The following is a 26,570-nucleotide window of genomic DNA, read 5'->3' as shown; positions in this document are numbered from 1 at the left end:
ATCATGTACAGCTGTGTGCAGTATTCGTCCATGCCAGAAATTATTCTTCATAATGGCCAAGTTGCTGGAGGGCTGGTTGCCTGCTGCTCACAAGAGTCCCGCAATGTGCCGTGTGCATAGTACGCTCTGTGCGAGTGAATGGAGAAGCTGTGCTAAGACGCTTTCCGTTACAATGATATTCAGAATTTATAAAGCCACAAAGTTTCTTCTTTCTTACTGTTTTGAATGCACGGAAATGAAATGTGCACCTGAGCCTTGAGATGTTTGTTTCTTTGTTCCATCGCTTACGCATTCAGTAAGTGGAAGAGAAACTCATGAATAGTGGGCTGCCAGGACTGGTTTGTTGTGGTTGGCTTGCTTGTGAATGCTGGGTAGTAATTCCTTGGTTTTTATTCTGCTTAAAGAGCACTGACGCTTTTCATTTATAAAGATAAACACGCATTTAAAGACTACATGGCTCTCACAATTAGAGCTACAAATGTTTGTCAGCTATTTGGGTTCTTTGCATTGGGTGCCGTATTATTATTATAATAATAATTATTACTATTATTTGTTATTTGTATTATCGTAGTGCCCAGGTGCCCTAATCATGGCCCAGGACCCCACTGTGCTAGGTGCTGTACAAACAGGGAACAAAGAGACAGCCCTAGCCCCAGAAAACTTACAGTACTGTCTATTTTCATATAAGCACTTAACAAAATAATTATGGATTGGAAAGACTTTGCTTGCTTTTTGCTGAATGAACCTAGTCGGAGGAGGGAAAGCCCGTGATGCTGCCCTACATCACTTTGTGGTGTTGGGGTACCAGTGCAATGCAGCATCACGGGAGTTAAGGGCTGCACAAGGATTTAGCTGTCTATTAAAATCAGTGGGAGTCCCTCAGCTAAACCCCTCCCTCCAACATAAGAATGAAAATTCAGCCTTAATCCCAGGGTATTTTTTTCCCTCCAGCAGTGATTGCAAGAAAGCCTCCTAATTCCAGTAAAAGCCTATAAACTGCCCACCATGCATGCTTCCTCGTAGCAGGGACCCTGACATCAGATAGTCTTTACAGCATCTGAGAGGGTAAACAAACAGCTTGGAAAGAATTAATGTCGCATTTCCAACTAAAGAAATGACATAGTTTGCTCTTAATTAATGATGGGCCTGAGCTGCAGAGCGGTGCTTTAGAGCCGCGTTTCTCCAAGGTTCACGTGATTGGAGCTGGGGTTCTGGTGTGGCCCATTCTGGAGCTACAAGCTAGTCACAAAGTTTGACGTTAGGGGTGAACTTCCGCGAGTTGTGTGGGGTGTTTCGGTCAGCGAATTTGGTTCTTTCCACTCTTAGGGTCAGAGAGTTCTTTTGTAGGACTTTCTCAGCATACAGCATATTGTCTCCCCAAACTCTTTGCAAAGATCTCCTGAATGAATAGTTACAGCCTCTGAGCAAAAAGAAAAGGAGTACTTGTGGCATCTTAGAGACTAACCAATTTATTAGAGCATAAGCTTTCGTGAGCTACAGCTCACTTCATCAGATGCATATCGTGGAAACTGCAGCAGACTTTATATATACACAGAGAATATGAACCAATACCTCCTCCCACCCCACTGTCCTGCTGGTAATAGCTTATCTAAAGTGATCATCAGGTGGGCCATTTCCAGCACAAATCCAGGTTTTCTCACCCTCCACCCCCCCACACAAATTCACTCTCCTGCTGGTGATAGCCCATCCAAAGTGACAACTCTTTACACAATGTGCATGACAATCAAGTTGGGCTATTTCCTGCACAAATCCAGCTATTACCAGCAGGACAGTGGGGTGGGAGGAGGTATTGTTTCATATTCTCTGTGTATATATAAAGTCTGCTGCAGTTTCCACGATATGCATCTGATGAAGTGAGCTGTAGCTCACGAAAGCTTATGCTCTAATAAATTGGTTAGTCTCTAAGGTGCCACAAGTACTCCTTTTCTTTTTGCGAATACAAACTAACATGGCTGTTACTCTGAAGCCTCTGAGCAGGAGCAGGGGAAAAAGAGATGCTTTGAGATGGGATTTTGAAATGATGGAACGATACAGGAAGGCACTTCCTGGTAGCAGGCAATTCAGAGAAGAAGGCTCCTGCACGGAGAGTCTGTCTACACAGCAAAATCTGTGCCGGGTCTAGCCTGTCTGAGCTAGCTTGAATCCAGCTAGCTTGGGTAATAGTAGCAACTCGGCCATCGCAGCGTGAGCTTCCGAATAGGCTGGCAAGCCGTGTACTGGCAAGGCGAGTACATATCTAGGTCTATGTTGGGCTGAGCTGTCTTCGTTGCACGTGTTACTCGCGCTAGCTGGATTCAAGCTAGCACAGGTAGACTAGCCCATGCACGGCTTTTGTGGTGTAGGCAGACCCAGAGCATGGTGAGACTAAGTGGTGGGAGAGAAGCAAGACTTGTGAGAGGCAGGCCTCCTGGATGGGTTTTGGAGCCCTGGGTTTGATTCTGTGTCTCAGCCACAAACTTCCAGTGTGACCTCGGACAAGTCATTTAAGCTGCCTGGTGCCCTAGTTCCCGATCTGCACCATAGGGTGAATAATTTTTCCCTACTTCACAGGGATGTCAGTGATTGGGAGGCCCGTGGAGGTTAGGGCAATGATACTCCTTAGACAGCTAGGTCTGAGCAAGTTCCAGGAATGGTTTTAAAAACAGAGAGGGTGTTATTGAACTGGAGCCTGAAATGAATGAGGGCGGCATTGCAGAGTTCCTTTGTCCATGAAATCCACAGTCCGTCCAATGACCACGAGGACTGGTGCTTGTTCGGTTTACTGCGATGGTGTGCGCCCAATGATATTGTCGACCAGCATTAAGCAAACCTGCCATTTTGCCGTTGGCCATGCTCCATGCTACCCAAGAAAGCCGGGCACGGGGTACATTCCTGCAGTCTTCCCCTTAAGGCTTTACAAATATCTTTCCTGGACCGGTTTACAGTAGAAATCCGTACACATCACCTCCCCACCTCTTGTCCTGGCAGCGCTGTGGCGGGTGTGGCTGATACCTAAATCCCGACCTATGCGAACTGGATTTAGGATTCAGGTTTGTGCCAGCAGAAGCCAAGGTGTTAAGCAGTATCTGTAGGGCGCTCATGAGCTCTTTCCAATACTGACAGGATAAATAGTCCACCCTTAACATGGAAGCAGAAAGGAGGCTAACAAAGAAGCCTCCTGACAACTTGATGCAGATTAGTCCAGACAAGCTTTGGCTCCCCCCCCCCCCCCGCCCGCCTTCTTTCCTTTGGTTCTGTGTGTCTGGATTTATTTATTTAAAGAACAGCCACAAAGTGTCTGGGATCCTCTCCGAAGGCTCTCAGAAGCTGGAGTTTGCCGCATTGCCGGTGAACTCAGCAGAGCGTTAAATGTCAGACGCTGTTGGGAGCCTGCTGGACTTGGGAGACATTCATCGTGGGCAGTGTTGCTGGGGGGTTTTCTTGTGTGCCTTATGGAGGGAGTAAACCAAAGGTGAGTGTCACGCTGGCCTACAGAGGGCGGCGCAGAAGGCACAGAAGAATCTCTAGGTGGGATGTTAGTAGGGACAAACCAATGTCAGGGAGGAAACTGAGGGACAATAGTTGCTCTTTAAATGGTATGTGAACGTACGTGGGGCTCTTGGAGAAATACCCAGGGCCATAACAAGTGCCTACCTTGTGCACCTCGTGGAGGCATCTGCTTTGACAGTGGCCTTATAGACTTTACTGGAGGGCACAGGAGGGGGAGACACTGGTGGTGGGAAGCCAGGCGTGGATATGTACGCAGACCCAGCCGCCACCACGCTGTCGACCAGATGAACCCATTGAAGCCAGCAGCCTTGCCAAGGTTGATGTTGGCCTAGGGGTTTGGGTGGGGAAAGGTAAAAGGCTGAGTGGGCTCTCTGCTGCCATCCTTATTGCCCCTCTGTGGAATACAGTGGAGTTACAGCAGGGCTCAACCTGGCCCACGAGCCAGAGAGAGAGATGGATAGGGAAGGAGGCGCCTTGTTGGCAGCCTGCTGAGACTTTAAGGCCAGAAAGGACCATCATGATCATCTAGTCCAGTGGTTCTCAACCTGTGGCCCAATCAGCACACAGCTGCAGCCCATGTGACACCCCCAGGCAGTATATATATTGTGTGGATGTGGCCCCCATAACACACAGAGCACGTATGTGCAGCCCACACTTGTAAATAGGTTGAGAACCACTGATCTAATCTGACTTCCTGGAAATCGCAGGCCACAGAACCTCACCCACTCATTCCTGTAATAGCTCCATAACCTCTGGCTGAGGTACTGAAGTCCTTAAATCTTGATTTAAAGACTTCAAGTTACAGAGAATCCATCATTTACTTCAGTTTAAACCTGCAAGTGACCCATGTCCCAGGCTGCAGAGGAAGGCGAAAACCCCCAAGGTCTTTGTCAATCTGACCCCATGTAGTTGGTGCTTTGCTCGTCTTGTCATTAGCCAATAGGGTGATAAGGAAGTTGAGGTCAGTGGATGAAGTCTTGGTCTTACTGTGATTAACCATAGTCTAAGAAAGCACTGAACTGGGAATCTAAGGTGCCAGAGATCACGTGTGCAAAATAGGAAATATATTGTTAATGGAGATGTGCAACATTTTTGCAGTAAAACTGAGAACAGTCAGAATGTGTGTGTCTCTGCGTTTCACTGCAAAATCAGAAACTGGTCTATTTTTGCACACGCAAAACATTTATTGAAGGTTTTGTGTGGTTTTTCTTTGACGGTCGCCTGTTCTGGGAGGCTATTTCTGGGACCAAAAAATAAAATAAAAATAGGCAAAGTTTTGAGTGAAGTTGTGCTCTCGTTAGCAGAAGTGGTTTTGAAAATAATAATTTAAAAAGCCCTCTGAAAAGATGCAAATGTGTGACATGCAAATGTAGGGTGTAAAATTTCATGAAAAGTCCAGCTGTTATGGGTGTGAAACTGTGAACACTTTCACAAAGCAACTTGTCTACAAAACTTCCCCATTTCGTCCACTCCGAAGTGCTAGCATTCTTCCTGTTCCGAAGAATGCCTCTGAAATTCACAATTGCTGGGCAAATCACTGTCCAGTTCTCTTTAGCATTAGCCCTTCAGCTGGGAGAATGGCGACTCCATCTCACAATATGTAGGAGAGAACAGTACGACTTGCAGAGAGGGGCCCAAACCGAAGCCCGATCCAGATCTGAACTTTGCTGGCACCTGTCTCCTACAATGGATTGACCTGAACACCCCTGAAATCACAGAGATTTCACACCCAGAGCTGAATTTTGTGGCTCAGGTCCAGCTCTCTTGAGATGGGACTTTAACTCTTTATCATAGCTCTCTCTATTCTGCATGGTCCTATGATATGCAAGGATATGTCTACACTGCAATCAGAGGTGTGACGGCGGCACGTGTAGACACATCTGATCTATCGAGTTGGCTTGAATGACAGCAGTGAAGCTGTGGCAGCACGGGCTAGCTACTCAAATACATACCCAGGGTCCCTTGTAGAGCCTATGCACAAAGGCTTGTACATCCCGTAGTACCCGCAGCTCACAGGCATTGTGATTCGTGCCAGCTTGGGTGTGTCTACACCTGCTGCAGTCGCATCTTCAATTGCAGTGGGAACGTGCCAATGCTAGAAAACGTCACCGCCGCTTTCTCTCGCTCCAGTTCCGTACGTGACACCGGTTCCCGTTTTCTCCTTTTTTATGATGTGGACTGTGACTGGCTGCACTGACCCAACAGCGCGCGATGACTCCTTGACCAGAGACGGAAGCAAATAGAGACTGGAAATGGGCTTCCCCGCTTGGAGAATGCAGCTCTCGCTTTCTCTCTGCATTGAAGACTTAAAGAAAATCCTGGGGGACTGTCATCCACCAGGCATTGCTTTACCATTTGTGTTCACGCATGCCCTCTGTTTATGTCCTTGCTAATCAGACTGTTCTTGCCAGCAGGAAATTCGGGCCAGATAATTGCTCACTCGCCTACCAAAAAGCCCACTTGGTGTCATTTGTCAGCGCCTCGCTCGTTGCAGGCGTTTGCCTCGGCGCTGCCCGAGAGTTTCAGATGGTCGGCTTTCTCTTCTCAGTGGCTTTGCATGGGTCCCATCCGCAGCGCTGGCCATCCAAGCTTTGTCCTTACAGCTGTGCGTGGCATGGCAAATGGTCACCTGTCTCTCTGCCCTGGCCTTCTGCGTGGCAATACGAGCAGTTCTTCCCAGGGATTTTTAATATTGGCTGGGTCTTCCCTCATGGCTGTCCACTTTGAATCCAGTGCAAGAAATCCCGCAGATCACTCTTCTACCTGCAGATCAGATCGTCTTGGAGTAAGCACTCTCCTCTGAACAGAATATGCCCACTCTGCATATGGTCCAATTCTCCCCCATTTCGAGGGGTTTGGCTTTTTTGGTAACTCCTCTAACACCACCAGACAAAACTCAGCCTAAGCTTTCCTTGCAAGCTTAGCTGATCATAGGACTTTTTCATTCATGGCCTCTCTGTCTCAAACCTTAGCTACTACCTAGAGAGAGAGTCTAACCCTCTCACGGCCTGGCTGCGGTTAACAAGGTTCACCAGTGAATGATTCAGCAAGGAAGAGGTTGGATAGGGCCTGGACTGCGTTTGATCTCTGGCTCTGCCACAGACTCCCTGCAGAACTTTCAGGAAGTCAGTTCATCCACCTGGTGCCCCAGTTCTTCATCTGTAAAATGGGACTAATACATCCTTCTTGCAGAGGATGGTGTGAGAATAAAATCCATGCATGACTTGGAGACTCTGGGACGCTACAGTTATGCAGGCATCCCAGGTCACCGGCTAGATAGCAGTAATTCTTTGCTGGGCCCTCTGCACCAACATCAGGCTCTGGAGAGGAGCACTGCATCCCTAAGCAGAGTCATAGGCCAGAAGGGACCACGGAGATCATCTAGGCTGACCTGTATAGCACAGGCCAGAGAACTTCCCCCAAATTCCTGGAGCGTGTCTTTTAGCAAAATATCCAGTCTTGATTTAAAAATGGTCAGTGATGGAGAATCCACCCCCACCCTTGGGAAATTGTTCCAATGGTTAATTACTCTGACTGTTAAAAACAAAAACAAAAACATTTATGCCTCATTTCCTGTCTGAACTTGCTTTGTGTCAACTCATGTTAGACCCTTCTCTGCTGGATTGAAGAGCTCATTATTAAATATTTGTTCCCTATGTAGGTGTTATGGACTGTACTCAAGTCACCCCTTAACCTGCTCTTTGTTAAGCTAAATAGCGTGACTCGTGAGCATTAGGGTCTGGCTACATAGCAAAAGCTGGGCAAGCGCTGGTCTGACCGAGCGAGCTTGAATCCGGCTAGCAGTGAAGACAGCGCAGCATGGGCAGTACCAGCCCATCACAGGCTCTGGGTACGAAATGTCTCCTCTCTCCAGCCTGCACTGCCGGGTCTTCTCTGCTGTCATTACCTAGCGTTAGCTGGGGGAGGCCAGCCCGTGCACAGCTGTGCTGTGTTGACAGACAGTCTGCCAGCCTGTTACACTTGGGCTACTACAGAATTTGCCTTTTGGTGGCTCGCTGGGCTACTTGTGGTTGTCTTCCTCTAACAGGGCAAGTTAGGTACGTTTCTGGCCAGGTGATCAAAAGATGCTGTTTCTTGTTATTAAGGAGACTTGCTACCAGTGAGGTGGAGGGCAGTTATCAGCTGAGAGGTCTCTCAAGTGGTGTGTGCAGGCCATGAAACTGTACGCTAGCTGAATGGATTTTAAACCTACTGTCCTTGAAGCACTGTTCGTACTCCCATGGCATGCTTGGCCAGCTTAGACCAAGCCAGACTGTCCTCTAAACCATTTGACAAGCCACGGCCTAGCCTAGATAGGGTTGTAGGGCCTAACCCCACAAGATGCTGAGTGCCCTCCGTTCCCACTGGTATCCATGGATGCTAGAAGTCCATAGCCATAGTGTCCCCACCTGTGTCCTTGCAGGGCTGTGGCCGCTTGTATGCGGTATCAAAGACCTGGCCTTTCCTGCTAGGGGTGAATTTAGCCCTTCCCTTCTGCTTTTCCACATCCCCATGGTGACTTTGTGCAACGGGCCCCCGAATGCTTCTTGCGGGGATGGGAGATCAATACCGATTTCCAGTGCTTTGTCCATGCAACAGACTGTAGTGTGTGATAAACACAGGCCGTTTGGGGGAGGGCAGAAAGGGCTGGAGAGATGCTGTTACAGTCTGTCAGCACAGAAGTAAGTGCTGGGCTGAAACTTAAGTCCAACTGGCCAGACTCTGCTGTTACGTGGGCGCAGGTCGGAGTAGTAACTCCACTGACTTCAGAGCTGTAGCAGCTTCTGGCTCTGTGCATCTCTACAAGTGGACTTTTCTTCCTCCTTCCGTAGGATCTGACTGCCATCCAGGCTGCAAGAGGGACTGTCCTGTCTGTTTGTATGGGACAAGACTATTACGAGGTGTAAGGGGACGTGTCTTCTGAACAGGGCAGTAATAATACAGTGGCAGGACTGGAGCTGCGGGGTAGGGATGGGATCGGGGGTGTCAATGTGGACTTCTTTGGGTTCAGTCAGGGACAGTCTTACCTTTGATTTAAAATCACTCCCTGGGATTACCCAGGGCTTAGAGCAGTACTTGGGAGCATTACTAGGGCCCCGTATGGCTGAAGACTGGCAATTTATGGCTCTGTAGAGCTTCTCCAGGCTCTTTATCTACATAGTTTCAAGGCGGGGAGTCATGGACTCTGTGTGAATGGATCCGGACTCCTGGGTTACATGGACACCAGCTCAGGAAGCCTCGTTTGTTAGGGAAGTGAGAAGCTCTGTCTCCTTCCCTGTCACTTTGCTTGTCCTAAATGTGTCTCTCCCAGGCCCAGTGTAGAATGAACATGGAAGCTCTGATGGCCACTTCCATGGCTACATTATCTGCCCTTTTCAAGTTCTCTCTGGATCTCTTGCATGAAGAAGGTGGATAGTTACTACCAAGCTTGCCCAGTCTGCAGCGTTGCCAACTATTTGGTGCTTTTCTTAAAGGTCCAGCTTCAGGAGTCAGGGGATTATGTGAGAATTTCAGCTTTCATTTAAAAAAAAACAAAAAAAACAAAAGTGTCTGGTCCTCCTGCTGTTAGAGAAGGGTGTGACAATGAAGTGGGTATGCTCTGATGGGTCAGAAACCAGATGGCAATAAAAAGGACCCAAATTTTATTTTAAAAAAGTCTCATGATTTATTTTAGCTATCTCAGGATTTTTCAGTGTGTGAGTTTGTCAGTACTGTGTATGCAGCATAGACCTTATCCTGTTTTGGATCTGATTCTGGGAGGGTTTCTTAGATTTGCACTGTTCAAATGCAACTGGGCTTGTATTGGGGACTGGATTTCAGTAGGCTGTCTCCTTCCAGCTACAGAATACACAACAGCCTCCTTAATACATTTTCAGAAAGGTAGGGATTGGGGATTCTCCAAACTCCCACGAGCTCTGTGGATTTTTCCGGAATCCAAACCCTGATCCAAATTTTCTCAGTCCCCTCTTTGTACAGTGGGTCAAAACCAAATCTCTGGCTCCAAATCCCCCTGAATTTGGTGGGGGGAGCTTCAGACTCTGAACATTGATCCAGACTTTGTAGCCTGGTTGGGCCCATCTCTGATGATTACCGACTCAGTGTCTGTGTGTTTCTGTGTTTGACTGTGACCCCATCCTCCAGGCCCATGGGGCCTGTTTCAAATCAATGAGGCGAGGGGCTGAAACCAGCCCAGTGGCCTGGACTCATTCATCATGGGGCAGTTTTTCTGCTGTCCGGCTGAGGGAGATGTTCCATGTATCATGTCCTGAGAGGCGCTGAGCATGCACAAATCCCACTGAAGTGAACAAGGTCGCAGTAGGAAGGGGACGGGGGTGGATAAACACTGACATTGGCCCCCTGGTTGCCATGTTAAACGTCCTCAGCAGTAAAATAGATTGGGAGAGATGCACAGAATAGGTGTGCTCATGTGAGCAAGTGTCCCGGAAGAACAGGTTCATTTTCTATAAAGATGTTTCAACCGTTCTTTAAATGTCACGGCTGCTCCTGCAGGAAGCTCCTGTGGATTTCGGGGGCTACAGTACCCACTCCGGTCAAAAGCTTCTCTGCCAATGAAGCTAATTACTAACGAGTCTGAGCGGCAAAGAAACTGTGTGTGACAAAGGCCCTGCTGAGACCAGCCAGGGAAACTGCATTAGCAGCCACCCTGGAGGAAAGGCGACTCTCCAGAGACCCGCTAACCTGCTCCTCAGATCCAAACACACCTGTATGTTGGAGGAGTTTGGACCCAGAGCTGCGTTCTGGGCCTGGTGCCTGACTCTACCGGTAATAGGCCCTGGTGTCATTTGAGTAATTCTATCAGGCTGATGTGGCAGCTCTTATTTGGTTAGAAAGCTGTCTTTACGGCGTCAGAAATGTAACCGGCTCTCTCAGCTGTTGGTGACTCGGTTGTTACGAAAGGCATATTGTGCAAAGCAGGGAATGCAGCCCGCACAAATCAATTGGAGTTACTCGAGGATTTGCTCTGTGGGCCATGATCACATTGCACCAGGGCAGGTTTTGCTAAAGCACCTACCCTAAACCTGGGCTAGAGAGGAGTTTCCTCAAGGACTGCTCATGAAGGTGTTGAAACCCAGTGTACAGCCCCAGTCACACGCTTGTTTCCTGTCCTGATCACCCACATGCTTGTTACGAGAAGGCTGTATTTAGCTACTGGGCCCTCAGAGTAAAACTGACAACTTCTTCCAGACTCTGAAAGTTCACACAGCTTTGTCTAGTGCTGGGTTGGCTTTTCAGGTGTTATAGACGTTGATGTTTGTCTCTAAAGTCGCAGCTCTGTTATTTCGATGTGCTGAGTAACCACATAACCAAACTGGTTAAATAACCAGAGCTGCCTGCTGTTAGGACATGAGCCCCAATAGATTTGTGAGCACGGGGAGAAATGCTCTTAATCGAAAAGGAAAACAAGTCTAAGGTCCGCTCTCTCGTTTGAAAAAAGAAATTGCTTTGTGTAACAAATCCATGGTAACTCAGGTGTTATCTGTTGCCCTTTGCTGCATCTCATAACCCCTTGGAACTTCATAGTGATGCAAGGGGTAGAACAGCAGTCCCTCTCCCAAAGGACAGGCCCTTTCCACTTGAGCAAAAGGAGATCCTTCATTAGATGTTAGCAGTATAGGGCCTGTGAAACACAGTCAAGTGGTTCGGATAAGGGCTTGTCAAAAATCTTCCTTGAAATTGTTTTTTTTTATGGAAACTTGGGTTTTCAACTGAACCCCTTTTTCTGTGTGACAAGTAGCTGCTCTCTGGAAAATGTCGATATTCTAGTTTTGATATTTCTCTGAAAAATCCAGGATTTTCTGGGGAAAACATTGAAAAATTATCAAAATCTTCTGGAGGAAACCCCACTACTTTCCAGCCAGGTCTAGTTCACCTTCTATCTGATGCTAAACAGTCACAGTAGCTAGGTCAGTGCGCTGTTCACTTACACTGCACACAGCCTTTCAAAAACACTTGATCGTTATTAGAGCTGGCCCCAAAAATTGGGGCAGAACAGTTTTCCGTCAGAAAACGAAGTGTCATCAAAATCAAAATGTTGGGAGCCGTGCTAGCCATTGTGGGATAGCTACTCACAGGTCTGCGTGGCTGTAGAGCATTAGTGGAGATGCAGAGTACAAACTGCATTTGAAATAGCATGCCCAGTTCAGCCATACTGGGCTGACCTGCACCCGTCCTGTCCCACTGGCTCACTTCCCAGTGGTTCACTTCTCTAGTCTAGATGCAGCTAATCTCTTGATTCCCGGACCTGTGCTTTAACCACTCTAACCAGTGCTGCTTCTAGCATGGGTTGAAAGGGGTTTCCGTTGAGTTAGACACCCACTGCTGCTTTGAGAGATCGCATACGGTGCTTCAGGTGTAGCCTGGCTTCACCGCAGCTCTCAGGGTTTCCTTGAAGCCGAGCCGTGAGAGAATTGAACAGCTGTCCAACAGCGCTATTGAATTAACCGCAGAGCACTCTTCCATCCAGGGTGCCCAGAGACGTTTATATTAATAGCCGGGAAGTCAGGGGCAGCAATCATGCGACACAGATTTCTCTCTTCTCTACCGTTTTGTTCCAGATGAAATTAGCAATACTGCAGGGTTTCCATTTAGTTCTCATGACTCATTAAAAAGCTTATTACCTTGAAGTTAATGACTCAGCAACCTTTTTCCTCCTTAAGGCTGTGTGTGTGGGGAGGGTGCAGGTGGTGGAATGTGAAGATGTCTGAGATTCCAAAAAAAAAAAAAAAAAAAGATTTACGGACGTTGTCACTGGCTGGGGGCCGTGCAGTCCCATTGGCTCACAGGCTGCCTGCGCTAATGAGTGCCTGAGTTCTGACACTTTATCACCTCAGACGAGATCTGAAGTCTCCACTTCCTTGTGATCAGCAAAATGGAACAAGCTTACAGAGGCAAATCATTTCCCGTCCTAACAGAAAAGTGTTCTCTAATACTAACAATCACCCCAGCCTCTAGACATAGCTGCATTAGCACAGAGCTGATTGAATGCAATAGAATAAAGGACTGGATTCTGCTTTGTTACAGTGGTGACAATCAGGAGAAACTCCGTGGAGATCAGTGACGTTACGTTGGTGGGAATCTTTTGTAAGTGTGGCCAGAAGCAGTCCCAGATGGTATTGAGACTGTGGAGTTATGCAAGCTGTGAAACTGTAGTATTTACTCTTGTGTACTGCGCCTTCAGTTTTCTGTGTAAGCCATCTTGTTCTGGAGTCGCTGTAGCATGTTAGAGGAGATGCACGCGCTGTGCTCTCTCTCATGTTGCCTCTCTGGCTATTGTTCGTCGGTGCAGGTTTAATCGAAGATGAAAGCTAGTTTAGCCTAGATGCAGTGCTTAATTTATGCCAGGGCTTGGCACATCAGTTACGAAAGTAAACAAAATTGCTTCAGCCCTGGTACCTAATTGCTTGAGTCCCAGCACCTCTTTCATCACAAATTAAGCACTATCTAGATGGGTTGATTCTCCGCACAAATCTACCTGGGGTAGCTCTGCAGAAGTCAGTGGAATTGGAAAGTATAAAACTGATGTCAGGATCAGACTCGAAGCAGGAAGTTGCTCTTCACGTGCGGGGGGAAAAGCATGAATGAAATGGGGCTGCATGATGTCTGGTTTCCAGTGAAACCATTATTTCAGAATGTGGAGGAAGTAACTGGAGCAAAGCCATTTTAGATTTGATTCTCACCAAGAGGGAGGAATTGATAGTGACTCTAAAAGTGCAAGGCAGTGTGGGTGAAAGTGATCGCAAAATGATAGATTTCATGATTCTAAGGGGAAAAAGGAGAACAAAAGACCTGGGCAATTATAGACCAGTCGGCTTAACTTTGATACCTGGAAAGATTCTGGAACAAATTATTAAATAATCAGTTTGTAAGGAGCTAGAGGAGAATAGGGTTAAGGAATAGCCAGCATGCCAGACCAACCTACATCTCCTTCTTTGACAGAACAACTGGCCTGATGGATAGGGAGGAAGCAGTAGATGTGCTACATCTAAATTTTAGTGAGGCTTTTGACACAATCCCACATGCTTATTCTCATAAGCAAACTAGGGAAGTGTGGTCTAGATGAAATTACTATAAGATAGCTGAACAGCTGGTTGAAAGACATTTCAAAGAGTAGTTATCAATAGTTTGCTGTCAAACTGGGTGGGTGTATCTAGTGGGGTCCTGCAGGGGTCAGTCCTGGGTCTGCTACTATTCAGTATCTTCATCAGTGACTTGGAGAATGGAGTGGAGAGTATGCTTATAACATTTGCAGATGATACCAAGCTGCAAGGGGGTGCAAGCACTTTGGAGGAAAGGATTAAAATTCAAAACGACCTTGCCAAGTTGGAGAATTGGTCTGAATTCAACAAGATGAAATTCAATAAAGATAAGTGCAAAGGTGTGTGTGTGTGTGTGTGTGTAGGAAAGAGAAATCAAATGCACAACTACAAAATGGGAAGTGAGTGGCTAGGTGGTCGTACTGCTGAGAAGGATCTAGGGGTTATAGTGGATCACACTGAATATGAGTGAACAATGTGATGCAGTTGCACAAGAGGACTAATAGTATCCTAGGGTGTATTAACTGGAGCGTTGCAATTGTTCTGCTGTACTGGGCACTGGTGAGGCCACAACTGGAGAACTGTGACCAGTTCTGGGCACCACGCTTTAGGACAGATGTGAACAAATTGGTGAGAATCCAGAGGAGAGCAACAGAAATGATAAAAGAGTTAGAAAACCTGACCTCTGAGGAAAAGTTAAAAAAATGGGGCATGGTTAATCTTGAGAAGAGCGAGTGGGGACTTTGATAACAATCTTCAAGTATGTTAAGGGCTGTTATGAAGAGGACAGGAATCAGTTGTTCTCCATGTCTGCTGAAGATAGGACAAGGAGTCATGGGTTTAATCTGTGACAAGGGAGGTCTAGGTTAGATATTAGGAAAAACAATCTAACCCTAAGGGAAGTTAAGCTCTGGAATAGGCTTCCAAGAGAGGCTGTGGAATCCCCCTCATTGGAGGCTTTTAGGAACAGGTTGGACAAACCCCTGACAAGGATGGTCTAGGTTTAGCACAGGGGGTGACTTCCGAAGGTCCATCCCAGCCCTATATTTCTATGATTTCATGACCAAATTTGGAACCTCTCCACCCAGGAGGTGAAAGGAGCATAGCCAGACCTGAGACCTCCATTTACACACTCCCCTTTCATTGGATTACAGCCCTGGAGAATTCCAGGGCATGACGGATCCTTGGTTAGAAGGGAATGGTTTTGAACAGAAAAGAATTTTTGTTGGGGGAGAGGGTTTGTTTTGGTTCTGATTTGCCATCTCCTAGACTTGAAAGTGTCCCGTTAAATGAAGCAAGAATCAAGTTTTCGGCCAAGCCTGACTCCTCATTAATGTGGAACAGCAGCCTGCTATACCAACAAGGTTTGCCAGACAGGTGTAATCTCCCTTCTAAGGCCGCCCTGTTAGAGCTTCGTGGCTTCAGTCAAATTCTGCACTAGAAATCTTCTGTCCTCTTGGACTCGCTGTAGAGGGTCAGAGCCCTTTAGTCAGTTAAACCAAGTGGAAGAAGGTGGAACGCCACTGACTTCAGCTGGAGTTACGCCTCCTTCCAGCATAGCTGGATCTGTCCAGTTACCTGTCCCGGTTATAAAAGGTGTCGTGCCCGATTGCCGCTGTTGCGCGGCTGGCTTAAGGTAATAATGTAATTTCACCACTCGGTGGCGCCAAACCATTTCAAATAAGGAGGCTGTTTGCACAGTGTCTGTCTGTGCACCCTGTGCTCTCTCGTGCCGGGGAGCGTTACTCTGGGTTGGTGTTTGAAGATCATGCCCTGCTGATTCCATTCATAACTTTAAATGCTCCCGGGGTGGTAGTGAGTCTGTGCAGAGGAAAATCTTTCCCAGCTCTCGGGCTTGGGATCCCACAGCTCTCTGGGAGTTTTGCCCGATTCCCACTGACTTGCATTGAGAGTTGGGTGCCAAATTTACGCTCGGAAAAGTCTCCCTGGAGTTCGCAGTCTGGCACTCGCTGTTTGGAACTGGCAGTAAGTGATTCTTGAGAAGAATTAAACTAATCCAACTGTAAGCTCTCTGGGGCGGGGACTCTCTCTGGTGTGTGCAATACCCTGCACTATGGAGCACGCCTCCCTTGTGGGGGCTCTGAGCTCTGCCACAATAGAGTAGTGAAAAAGAAGAAAGGCAACTGTCTCCATGTGTGTTCACGCCTTATGGTTTCCCAAACACGCATGTACCCTGGATATAGCACTTCTATTGTGGCGCAGGGAGCATCAGGCCCAGCCGTGCGTGTCTGCGGCAGGTACCTGCCTCCTGCTTAGAGGTGCAGTCGCTGATGGAAGCTGCAAGGTGCATGTGGTGTGCAGTCTCCCGTTTCCTTTTGAACAGACTCACAGTCAGAGCAACCAAAGCATTGTAAAAGCCACTTGCAGTATGTGAGCCGGCATTGTCTGTCTTCTAGAACAAAGGAGAAAGTGTGTGTGAGAGAGAGAGAGATCAACTAATAGTGCAAATCTCTGAACTGTCTGGGGGCTGATTCGGCTCTCCCTTACCCCAGTTTCACAGTGGAGTTACTCCTGATTTACATCAGCAGGTGTGATCAGAATGGGCCCCATTTTTTTCAAAGATTTCTTTTTTTTTACCCATGAATTTACATAAACCCAGAACAACTGTCCGTGGTGCGTTCAAAACCACCAAGAGCATCCCTGAGTCAAACTGTTCTGTTTGTGGCTCCTGCCAGCCTTTGTCTACAGCGTTTTGATGCATATCTGAGTCTGCAGCCATAGATCTGTCTTCGCTGGAGAGAAAAGAATACATTGGAAACCCAAAAAGAGCGAATGCCAGCTGTGTTAGCACCCAGGAAATGAGATTGGAATGTCACAGCTGCATGGCTCGCCCATGCATGGAGGGTCTGCTAACGGGCAGCTGCCCTTGCTATGGGCAAAGCCTGGCTTTGCTCCCCCACAGGATACTAAATGAGTGTAAATTACACCCCTAGTGTGCCCTCACTGTGTGCCAGGTTAGTGCAGCTTACATTGCTTTGCCCCCTTGATCTATTTTCCGATTACACTTCTTTGCTGGCCTGGGTAGGAGAAGCTGTGGGAGGATTGTGCTGTAAGAGAGTCTTCTCCAGAGCAGCTGGTCTGCGCAGGTGTGGGTGGCCACCCTGAGGATGGTGAAGCATGTGCCCCACTCTGCATCCAGCAAGTCCTGCAGAGGGGCCAGACAATGGCCTAGTGTAATCCTTGCACCTTTCATGGCTTGCATGTGCCCCAAGTGGGGTGAGGAGGAGCAGACCTTGCAGGGGAGTGAATGGCAGAGCTGTCCCAGGAGCAATGCAATTGGCTGCCAAGACTCTAGCATCTCTGAGCCCGTCAGCGTCTGGCATCATGTCCATCCCAGTGGCAGCTCCCTGGTGATCTCAGACCTAAAGGCGCTGCCCTGCCCCGCTGTCGTCTCTCTAAATGGCAGCCAGCCTGAGCGCTCAGCTTGTGCGCTCACGGTCACCTCGACGCACAGTTGCAGAGGCTGCCACCCCCCAGCCATTGGTTCTGGGTGACTCCAGGATGCTGCAGGCCCTGCCCGTCCTGAGTCGGGCGCCCGCCCAGGAAGGGAGAGTACTTCATTACCACCTTTCAGTGTGGCTCACAAGATACCATTTCTCCCCATCTGTCCCGGGGGTGCAGCTGGTTAAATGGGCAAATTTATATTCATTCCATAGCAGCCAGGCAGAGACTGAGCTCTGTCCCCTGGATCCTCATCGGAGAGGGTGTTCTGCAGCATCAGCAGTCTAAAAATACGCACCATTAGCATGCGGGACACATTAGGGCGGGGAAGAGAGCGGAGGGGAACCAGGATCTCCAAGGTGCTTTATCTTCCCATCCAAAGGAGCAGGAAATCAAAGGCAGAAACCAGCCCACCTTCCTGGAACCTTACAACCCAACCACCCGACTGGTTTGCATGTAAAATCTCAATGTCACGGTTTCCACGGCAGCCATAACCAGCTGCGCCGTGCATGGGAAGCACTCCAGGGCTGCTGTTTGGAGGGATTGCGGTCCTCCATTAACACGTTGCCGAGGAGTGGGAGATGTTAGGGGCAGGATGGATTGTTGGGTCGTTCTGACTGTTCCATCCCAGCCCTTGCAGGTATATGCCGTGTGGCAATGGCTGGTTCCCGGGATGTCAGTTCGGAGCTGCAGTTCTGAAGTCAGTGGCGTTAGGGCCAAGTCCTGATCCAGGTGGAATCAGAGGCAGAACTGCTGGTGTACTCACGGGGGCCAAGATTTAGCCCTTACTCTGGATTTACACTAGGGTAACTGAAATCAGAGACTGGCGCAGTGTGCATATTTCTGGGTAACTTTGGGTGACAGCCACCTTGGGATGGAGACGTCATTTCATTCTCTGGGTGTAGTTCCAAGCTGTAAAGCACTGCGGGCCTGATCCAAAGCCCAGCCTCCCCTTGACTTCTGTGGCCTTTGAATCTGGCCCCACTGGTACCTCTGGTTTGTGTCCCAGCCCGGCAGGGTGCTGAGCACCCCTTGTTCCCACTGATTGTGCTCTCTCTGGGGAGCAGATTAATTTCACTGGGAGTGGTGGGTTCCTTGAACTGCTTTGGACCAGACCCTGTGGCTGGGATTTTCAAAGGCTGTAGCCAATGGGATTTGGGTGCATCACTCCCTTGGATTCCTTGAAAGTCTAATCTATGTTAATAGCAAGGAATAATGACAGCACTAAGTCCACCCAGACAGCTCCCCACCGTGTATGCCCAGCACACTGGAGTAAAGCCTGTCTGACTTTTTTACTCCTCAGCCCAAACACAGCAAAGCAAGTATCCCTCCCCGAGGCCAGCGATACCCACGGGCCCCTTTTAGAGTCCTCCAACCACATTGGAAATGTTTGTCAAAGCCTGGACAGCACTTGAATCCCTCCCACCAGATAGTTCAGGTTCCTGACTGGAATCCTACCAGCACTCCATTCCCATACAAACGGCCATACTGGGCCAGGCCAAAGGTCCATCTAGCCCAGTATCCTGTCTTCCAACAGTGGCCAATGCCAGGCGCCCCAGAGGGAATGAACAGAGCAGGTAATCATCAAGTGATCCATCCCCTGTTGCACATTCCCAGCTCCTGACAAACAGAGACTAGGGACACCATCCCTGCCCATCCTGGCTAATAGCCATTGATGGGCCTATCCTCCATGAACTTATCTAATTCTTTTTTTTTTTTTTTTAAACCCTGTTATAGTCTTGGCCTTCACAACATTGGGCAGAGAACAAGCCTGAGAAATTTCAAGCCAAAGGGGGATTTTTCTGGAATGCTGTAAGTGTCCAAATAGAGCCGCAGCGTCCCCTCAGCAATAACTCTAAGCAGAGAGCTCCAGTCACCCTGCTGGCTGGGAGAAATTTCCCAATCGGTCCAAAGACAAACAGGCCATTATCGGATGCCCACAGGTGCAGTAGCATGGGATTGTCAGCCCTTAATATCACTGTCAGGAGAGAGAACTCTGGCTAGATTCTCATCTGCTACAGCCATGTCAATGTGGAGTAACCCACTGACTCCTAGCCGCCAGAAGATGTTGCAATGCAGCCTTGAAGCCCCCAGTTGGTGAGAACATGTAAGGGCAGGTTGAGTGGTGATGGTCAGGGTTCGCTCGCTCCCCCTCTACTCTCCTGGGCCTTGCGGATGGTCAGGGTTCTGTTCTCTCAGGCCAGGCAGGCTGCCTGGAGGAAAGGCCATCCCTCCTCCCGGTCTGGCTGGGCTGGTGTGAAAGAGGAACGTGCACGTGCATTGCAAGGAATTTGGTAGCTTCAATCAAAATCCTTTACCAGAGCCACCCCAAAGCCAACTTGGTACCGACGCCGCGCAGATCCGGGTGCCGCACCAGGCGAGCGCACGACGGGCTGCTGCTGCTGCAGGCATTTTGGAGAGGTCTGGCCCCGCGGGGACCTGACCCCCCGCCCCCTCTGTCCAGCCACAGGAAACGAGCAGCCTTGTCCACTCTGCGGCAGACGCTCGGAGGATGACCTGATGCAGGCTGGATCCTGCTGGGATCCGTGCCCAGGACTTTGTCCTCAGAGCAGCTGGCCCCAGGGCTTCCGCAAGAGTTCCAGATGCTCAGCGCCTCTCCAGGGGAGGCCCTAGGTGTGGATGCTGGGGACTCGTGCACCCAAATTTTCCATCTCCGTGGGTGCTTCCTAAAAGGGCCTCAGGAGCGCAGTTGTTAGCACCCTTGGTATCAGGCCGACTCTGAGGATGTTTTGGGTGAAAGTCCTGGGCCAGCCCTGTGTCAGGGTGGTGGGAAACTGCACTGCTCAGTGGGAACTCAGGGCAGCGCTCAGGATCAGGCCGGGAAGCTCCAGTCTCTTTCATAAGAGACTAGGGCAGCAGAGAGGCAGCTGCTGAAATCACCAGCGTAAGGATGCCCTCCCCATGCAGTGGCGTGAGTCCAGGGCATGCCCTGTGCTTCACTGCGGGCACAAATGGGCTCTTTTCTGTGCGCTGGACTGGAAACCCGGCTGTGACCTAGGCCCAAACGAGACATTGCTAGGCTCCTCTGTTGGCATTGCTATGCAGCGGGGGATAACCCCGTGCACCGTCTCTTCCTGAGCAACAGCCCATCACGGTACCGGCGCAGGCTTCGGCTTCTAGCCTGCTCTGCTCTTCCCGGCAGCGAACCTCAGTCCCTGGACTGGGCATCGTGCTTAGCTTGAAACCTGCGTGTCTCTGAAAAGCAGCCCCGGGGGAGAGTGACTGAGCCAGGGCCCCGATCCTGCAAGGCGCTTAGCCCCTGCCGTCCTCGTGGAAGTCAGGAGGAATTGAGGGTGCTCCGCACCAGGCAGGATCAGACTCACTGGGCCAGATCCTCAGCTGGGGCAACTCAGTCTAGTTCCCTTCACATCAGTGGAGTCATGGCAATTGATTGGGTCCCCACTTTGCACAGGCTGCGTGGCGTGGGGCTAGTATTGGGTCCCTGCTTGGCACAGGGTGGGAGGCGTCTGGGGGTCGTATTCCCACTTAACACGATGGGGGAACGTTTCGGGGTAGTACCGGGTCACTGCTTTGCTTGGGGTCAGGGCGTGGGTTGTCCTGGGTCCCATTCATCCGCGGCTACATAGCTCTCTGTGGTACGATCTGGCCTGCGTGGAGGAGTGCCGCTGGGGCTGGCGATGTCGTCAGCGGCCTTGTGCTCTGTGCTGCTGCTCTTACAGCCCCGTCCCCGGGAGCCAGGGGATTGCTGCGAATCTCGGCTTCTGGGCCTTGTGGCTAGAGCAAAAACTGGAACACGTGACTCTGGAAGTCTCAACAGCCAAAAAGCAAACAGAAAGCCCCAGCACGTGTTACTGTTGTCTTAAAAATCTCATGGCGTCTAAACCGACCCCATGACTTGCGGGGGGACGGGGTCGAGGCTGATTGTTGAAGCTGGGGTTGGCCATACTGGGAAAGGGGCTGTGTCCTGTGGCAGAGATGAGGTCTGTGGCCTCTGACATGGCACGAGCGCTTGCTCCTGGCCAGGGGATGGTATTCTGCTGCAGGCCGACCGATTTCGACTTAGGTGATACCTGGGACCCTGGTGCTACGAAAATCAGCCGTTTCAATCTTCTCTCTTTTCACCCTAGTTTCCTTACGCCGCCCCACCCCCCCAGGAGCCGGTGAAGACACTCAGGAGTTTAATCAACATCCGCAAGGACACTCTGCGCCTAGTCAAGTAAGTCCCCGTTTGCAGAGGTGGGAGTTTGCATGGTCTGGCCAGGAACCCTGCTCCAGCTTGCAGCATCCCAACGGCTTAGCCAGTTAGGTGCCAGCATCAGCTGAGCAGTGACAAATCCACCCGTGAGGCAACGTCCCGAACCACCTCCAGAGGAAGCTCTGCACCTATGCATGTGTCTGGGTTAAAGCAAGGTGCACGGCGCTGGGCTGGCTGGGAGGGGATTTGGGATTGCGAGGAAGGGATCTAGTGGGACTGGGCCCTGAATGGAAGGAATAAGGGGTGACCAGAATCCCGTCTACACCTGATTGGCGAGGGGAAGCTCATGAGTAGATGCTGGAGTGGAGGAGTCAGCTCCCCCCTGGCATGGTGTGCTGAGAGCCACCCGGCATATCAAGAGGACTAAGCATGATCTTAGTGAAGCCACTGACGATGAATGGTGCTGCCACGAGGCGGCGTCCCGCAGAGAAGTCCCACCCCCACTCCTGTTATTGGACAGATGGCTCGTCTCTTGGATTTTCACCTTCCGAGCTGATCTGCGGGGTCATTAGAGGTGACAGCAGGAGCCAGACCGAGCTAATCCCTCTCCCACGGCCGGGGCCGGAACAAGCCATCGGAGCCAAATGAAATGCAGCCTTGCAGAGTTCAGACCTGGCTGGGAGAAGTACCTAGTAAAGCCAGTACCAGCAGTGCAGAGGTGAGGCCGAAGACCAGCCACTCCCTAGCCTGCCTCCCTTGCTGGGACACACTGCAACCGTTCTTTCTCTTTGCCCTTCTCTCCCTGTGTCTCTCAATGCTGATCCCCTTCCTGCTTTCCCTCGGGCCGAGAGTCCTGAGGAGGAGGAGGGAATTGTGCAAATATGTGCCTACGCCATTGCCCTGTGCAAATGAATAGCTAGGAGCCCGAGCCCCATTACACCATTGCATGTGATGTGCGCATTCAGTACCCACCTTGGACGGAGGCTGGTAGCCTGGTGAGTGTTCGTGAAGTGCTCAGAGATCCTCAGATGGCTGATGAGGGGGAGTGGGAATCGGACAGGGGGGCAAGTGTGATTTTTGTTCCATGTCGTAGAAACTGTCTCCAAGCTGCTGCTCTGTGCTGAGCACTGGCTGCTCCACTGGGATCTCCCCTGTAGCTCCATGGCCAAGCAGCAGCCACGTTTGAGACAGGCTTGCAGGTGACCTCCCAGGGTGACAAGCGACCACAAGGGGTGAGGTGGGTTTGAATTCACACAGTCACGTACCAAGGGATTCTCGGGGCTGCGTCGTGCAGAAGGGGGTGTCTGGCTCGGACCATCTGACGAAGGGGGGCTACGGCTGAATACCTATTCTTAAAAAAACCCAAAGGAGAGAAAATGGGGGAGCGAAGCCTGAAGGTGGGAGGGAAGGAAAAGAGAAGGGGGGAGAAGGAGGGAAATGGGAGTAATCCGTGGACACCATTGGCGTGAGTTCATGGATTCTTCTCTGCTGCCCATGGTGCTCCTTAGGGGAGGGTGTGTCTGGGCCAGAAGATAAACATCTCCCTGGCGGGGTGGGGGTGTGAGAAAGAAAAGGTGAGGCGGGGGGTTTGCAAGTGCGGGCAGAAGAGGTGATTGCCCATGTCAGTGGTGAGGTGGAGCCGCTGGCCGTGACCGGCGTGCGGGGGCTAAACCTGAGTGGGCAGTGGGGCGGCCAATGCTGCTTGTGCCCTTGCTACGGCTGCACTGGGGACTGCAGCTCCGCCTCCCATTGTAGCCAAAGGGGGCGTGTGTGGAGGGGCTGCATGTGCCCAGGAAGAAACTAAAGCCCTGGCAAAGCTGCTGCCCTGAGCATCACTGGAGGCTCGGCTTAAAGTTGAACGTGGCCAGGTTAGCATGGGAAATGTTCTGCTCCCACCAGGCTGGGAATGTGGGGGCGTCTAAGCAGGACAGTCCTGCAAAACCTGTGACTGTCAGGAGGTACGAACCTGTGACTTCTTAAAAGCAGAGTGGAGATGGGTTAAAGGTGGAACTGACACTTGATGGTGCCAGCTTTTTGTCTCTTCCAAACTTTTATTTTTCTCTTGCATCCTCCAAATTCCCAGAGCGCACAAGTCACTCATGCAGATCGCTAACCTGCTGGGCAAACAAAGGGAGTTCTGTAATGTTCTGTATCCTGTCCATCTTGTTCCTGACATCGGCTGGATTACGTGGAATTTACTGCTGCCTTTGCGGTTATTTTTCCAATGGCTTTATTAGAAGGAAGGGCAGGAATGTGGTCTAGTGATTAAAGCAGAGGAGAAGGAGTCAGACTTGGGTTCTGGGCTCAGTTCTGCTACTGACTCATTTGCGTGACTTTGGGCAAGTCATTTCTCCTTTTTTGCACCTCAGCTTTGCTCTGTTCATTGGGGGTGATATTTATCTACCACCCCGCGGCATGGAAGGTGCTAGAAAAGGCTCAGAAGGGTGGCTGCAGTTTGTCGATTGAGTCTCAGAGCGATGGCAGAGTTAATATTCATACATCTCGGGTTTTATAGAGCATAACTGATCGAGAGCCGTTGCGTCGGGGAAAAGGTGGGCACCTCCAACTTGGCCTCAGTTGCTCCCCCCAGAGGCTAAACTGCAAATTGCAACTCAAGAATGTCGGAAGCTCTTTGCACAGTGCGGAGTTTGGCACAAAACTGGGCTCTAAATGCCGTCCAACATCTTGAGTGTACTGCTTCTCTCCTGCCGGGTGCATTTGCCTATTCATCCGTTGATGCCCCCTGCGCTGCTGCCTTTTACATCTCTGGCTGGCCCAGCCCCTGGGATAACTTTCCTCCCAGCAGCACATACGCCCAGGCATGGAGGCAGAGCCATTCAGAATGAACAGAGGCTGAGCTTGCTCTTTGAATGCAAAAGGGGGTTTCATTGCAGTGAACAATGCCAGGGTTTATAGTACAGACTCCAGAGAGCACACACAATACCTGAGGAGGGGAAACAGACCAGACAAATCCAGTGAGTCAGTACTTTGCCGTTTCATCCCAAACAGTGCAACACGAGCTTTCTCCTGAGGACATTGGGATCTGATTTACACTGATGTACATCTGGAGTGACTCTGATGTTAATGGTGTTACTTCAGATTTACATTTGAATCACCCTCCAATCGGAGCATTGGCCATGGCACCTTTTATCTGTCTGTCTTAGAAACGTTCCTGACCCCAGTCAGCGTAGCCTCTGAGCGCCTCTCGATCTTTAATGGATGTAGCCTCACAACACCATTGGGAGCTAGGACAGGGCTGTTACCCTTGTTGTAACATGGGGATCTGAGGCATGGAGAGGCTACAAGAATTGCCCCAGGACACACACAAAGTCTGTGGGGGAGCAGGGGGTTGAATTCAGAATTCTGGACCACTTTGCTATCCATCCATCTTCCTCTATTGTCCTCTGTACTTACCAGAACGGAAAGGCCAGGCCAGACTACAGCTTTCACTAATGAGGAGTCGCCCTTCCGTACCCCTAGGGCCTGAGCCTCCTTTCTACCAGGAGCCAAGCCCTTACCTCTGTCGGGTCACTCTTTGCTAAAGCTGCTGATCCGCTGGCCTGGGTCACCTACAAATTGCCCCCTACGACTTGGAAGACTCCAGCTGTTTGCTGTCCATGGGGCTTCCATACAGGGCCCTTGTGCCTTTGGATCCAGCCCGAAGCTCAGAAAGGCTCAGATTTGAAGCTGACTCTCTCCCCCCACCCCGCCCCCACCACCACCAAAGCTTCTTGCCCTCGCTTGCTAGGCAGCATCCGGCCTCGCACTGGCCGAGGCATGGGGGGGATGGGATGGAAGCGGATTCTTGTTGGCGGGTGGTTGGATTTATACAATCTCTGGCAGTAAGTCCCCCATTGTTACACAGCACTGGGGACCACTTCATTCCCCTGGCAGCCTTTTAGTTGCTGGTGTTTGCTCTTCTTGGACATGGCTGGGGCTTGTTGTCCGGCCAGTGCCAGTCCTTGGATGCAGCTCACTGTGGCTCTGTCACGTAGTGGCTTTCCCAGGGGAAGGGGATGGAATCTCTAGTTTTTCCCTTGAGTGGTTACGTTGTGCTCCAGAGCCTTTCACGGGGGCATTTAAGGGGATTCTGGATCCAGGGTAAGTTCTGTCTCCCTCTGTGATTTGCCAGGTGCACAGAGGAAGTGAAGGCCCCTGGCGAGGAAGTCAGCAAAGCCAAGGTCCGCTACAATGTGGAGTTCACTTTTGACACTGACGCGCGAGTGGCCATCACCATTTATTACCAGGCTACCGAAGAATTCCAGAACGGAGCAGCCAGGTGAGAAGAGTGCAGGAGGTCCAGGGGGAGGCATTTCCTCCATAAACTGGAGGGGCTGAGCAGTGGGGCTTTCCCCCGGCTCTTGACTAGTTCAGCTTCCCGTCGAGCCAGGCCTGAGCACAGCTCTCCCTCTGTTACTGCCCAGGATGGTGGTTGCTCCACAGGGAGTGAGAAGCCCAGTGCACTGGGACAGCTCTGCCCGAGGCAGTTCCCAGTACAGCTTGTTTGGTTTTGCTGCCGTTGAAGACTAGAGGTGGGCTCCCCACACTCCTCAGCCCCGGTGTCAAGGCCTGTCCCAGACCATGGCCTCCCCCAGGAGTCCTGGCCAGCCCGGGGCCCTCTGAGGCTTTATTTCCCTCCAGTGAGTTGAGTCCTAGACTGCCTGTGTCTCATTCCTGTCCCACTCCCCCAGCTCTTGTCATCTCCACCTCTGCGCGGAGGGCACGCGAGAGAAAGGAGCCTGGGCTCAGAGATGTTCCTTTGCCGGGCTTCCCCTGACACACAAGGCTGAGGTGTGCTAAGCAAGTGGCCCCTAGTAGGACATTAGGCCTTGACGGAGTGTCCCCACCTTACCAAGGGGAGTGGCCACAGGTTGATCTCTCCCCATCCTGGATGGCTGGCGGGACATTAAAATGTGCCTGAAATACCTTTGACCCTCACAGGGCTGCCAGCCTTCAGCCACCCTGGATGGGGAGTGATGGGCCCAAACCCAGGTCTCTCACACAAGACCTGGGGGGAGGCGGCTCCTGTCTCTGCTCTTTGGGAGCACTCCTCACTGGGGTGAGCTGACGCACTGCGGAAGGGATAGCGAGAATGCCCAGCCCGGGCACTAACTCTGTTGCCCTCTGATTGGCAGCTACCTCCCCAAAGACACCAGCTTGCAGTCTGAGACGGTCCATTACAAACGAGGGGTGTGCCAGCAGTTCTGCGTCCCCTCCCACACCGTCGATCCTTCCGAATGGGCAGAAGAGGAGGTAAGCCAGCCCGGCAAGAAGCCACAAGACGGCGGTTTGTAAGCTGTTCTCGGTCAGCCACACTCGCTGAGATCTGGGCTGCCCCTGTGGGTAACTCCCAGCCATTGGCACAT

At 50.6% G+C, this 26,570-nt stretch overlaps 1 protein-coding gene across 4 annotated transcripts in view; it reads left to right on the top strand.

Moving 5' to 3' along the window:
- RNF157 (ring finger protein 157) overlaps nt 1-26,570 on the top strand; it is a 78,289-nt gene that overhangs the window by 19,746 nt on the left and 31,973 nt on the right. For all 4 annotated transcript variants that reach the window (XR_014714136.1, XM_084648151.1, XM_084648153.1 and 1 more), the window contains exons 3-5: nt 21,137-21,225; nt 25,337-25,483; nt 26,340-26,457. Coding sequence is in view for 3 of the 4 variants with exons in the window: in XM_084648151.1 (XP_084504277.1) it covers nt 21,137-21,225; nt 25,337-25,483; nt 26,340-26,457 (354 nt within the window). In the remaining variant the exon portion in view is untranslated. The remainder of the gene's footprint in view (nt 1-21,136; nt 21,226-25,336; nt 25,484-26,339; nt 26,458-26,570) is intronic.

This window comes from Lepidochelys olivacea, assembly GCF_965140295.1.
Source record: "Lepidochelys olivacea isolate rLepOli2 genome assembly, chromosome: 14".
Lineage (NCBI taxonomy): Eukaryota > Metazoa > Chordata > Testudines > Cheloniidae > Lepidochelys > Lepidochelys olivacea.
The sequence above is the reverse complement of the archived record's forward strand: the minus strand, read 5'-3'. Positions and strand labels throughout refer to the sequence as shown.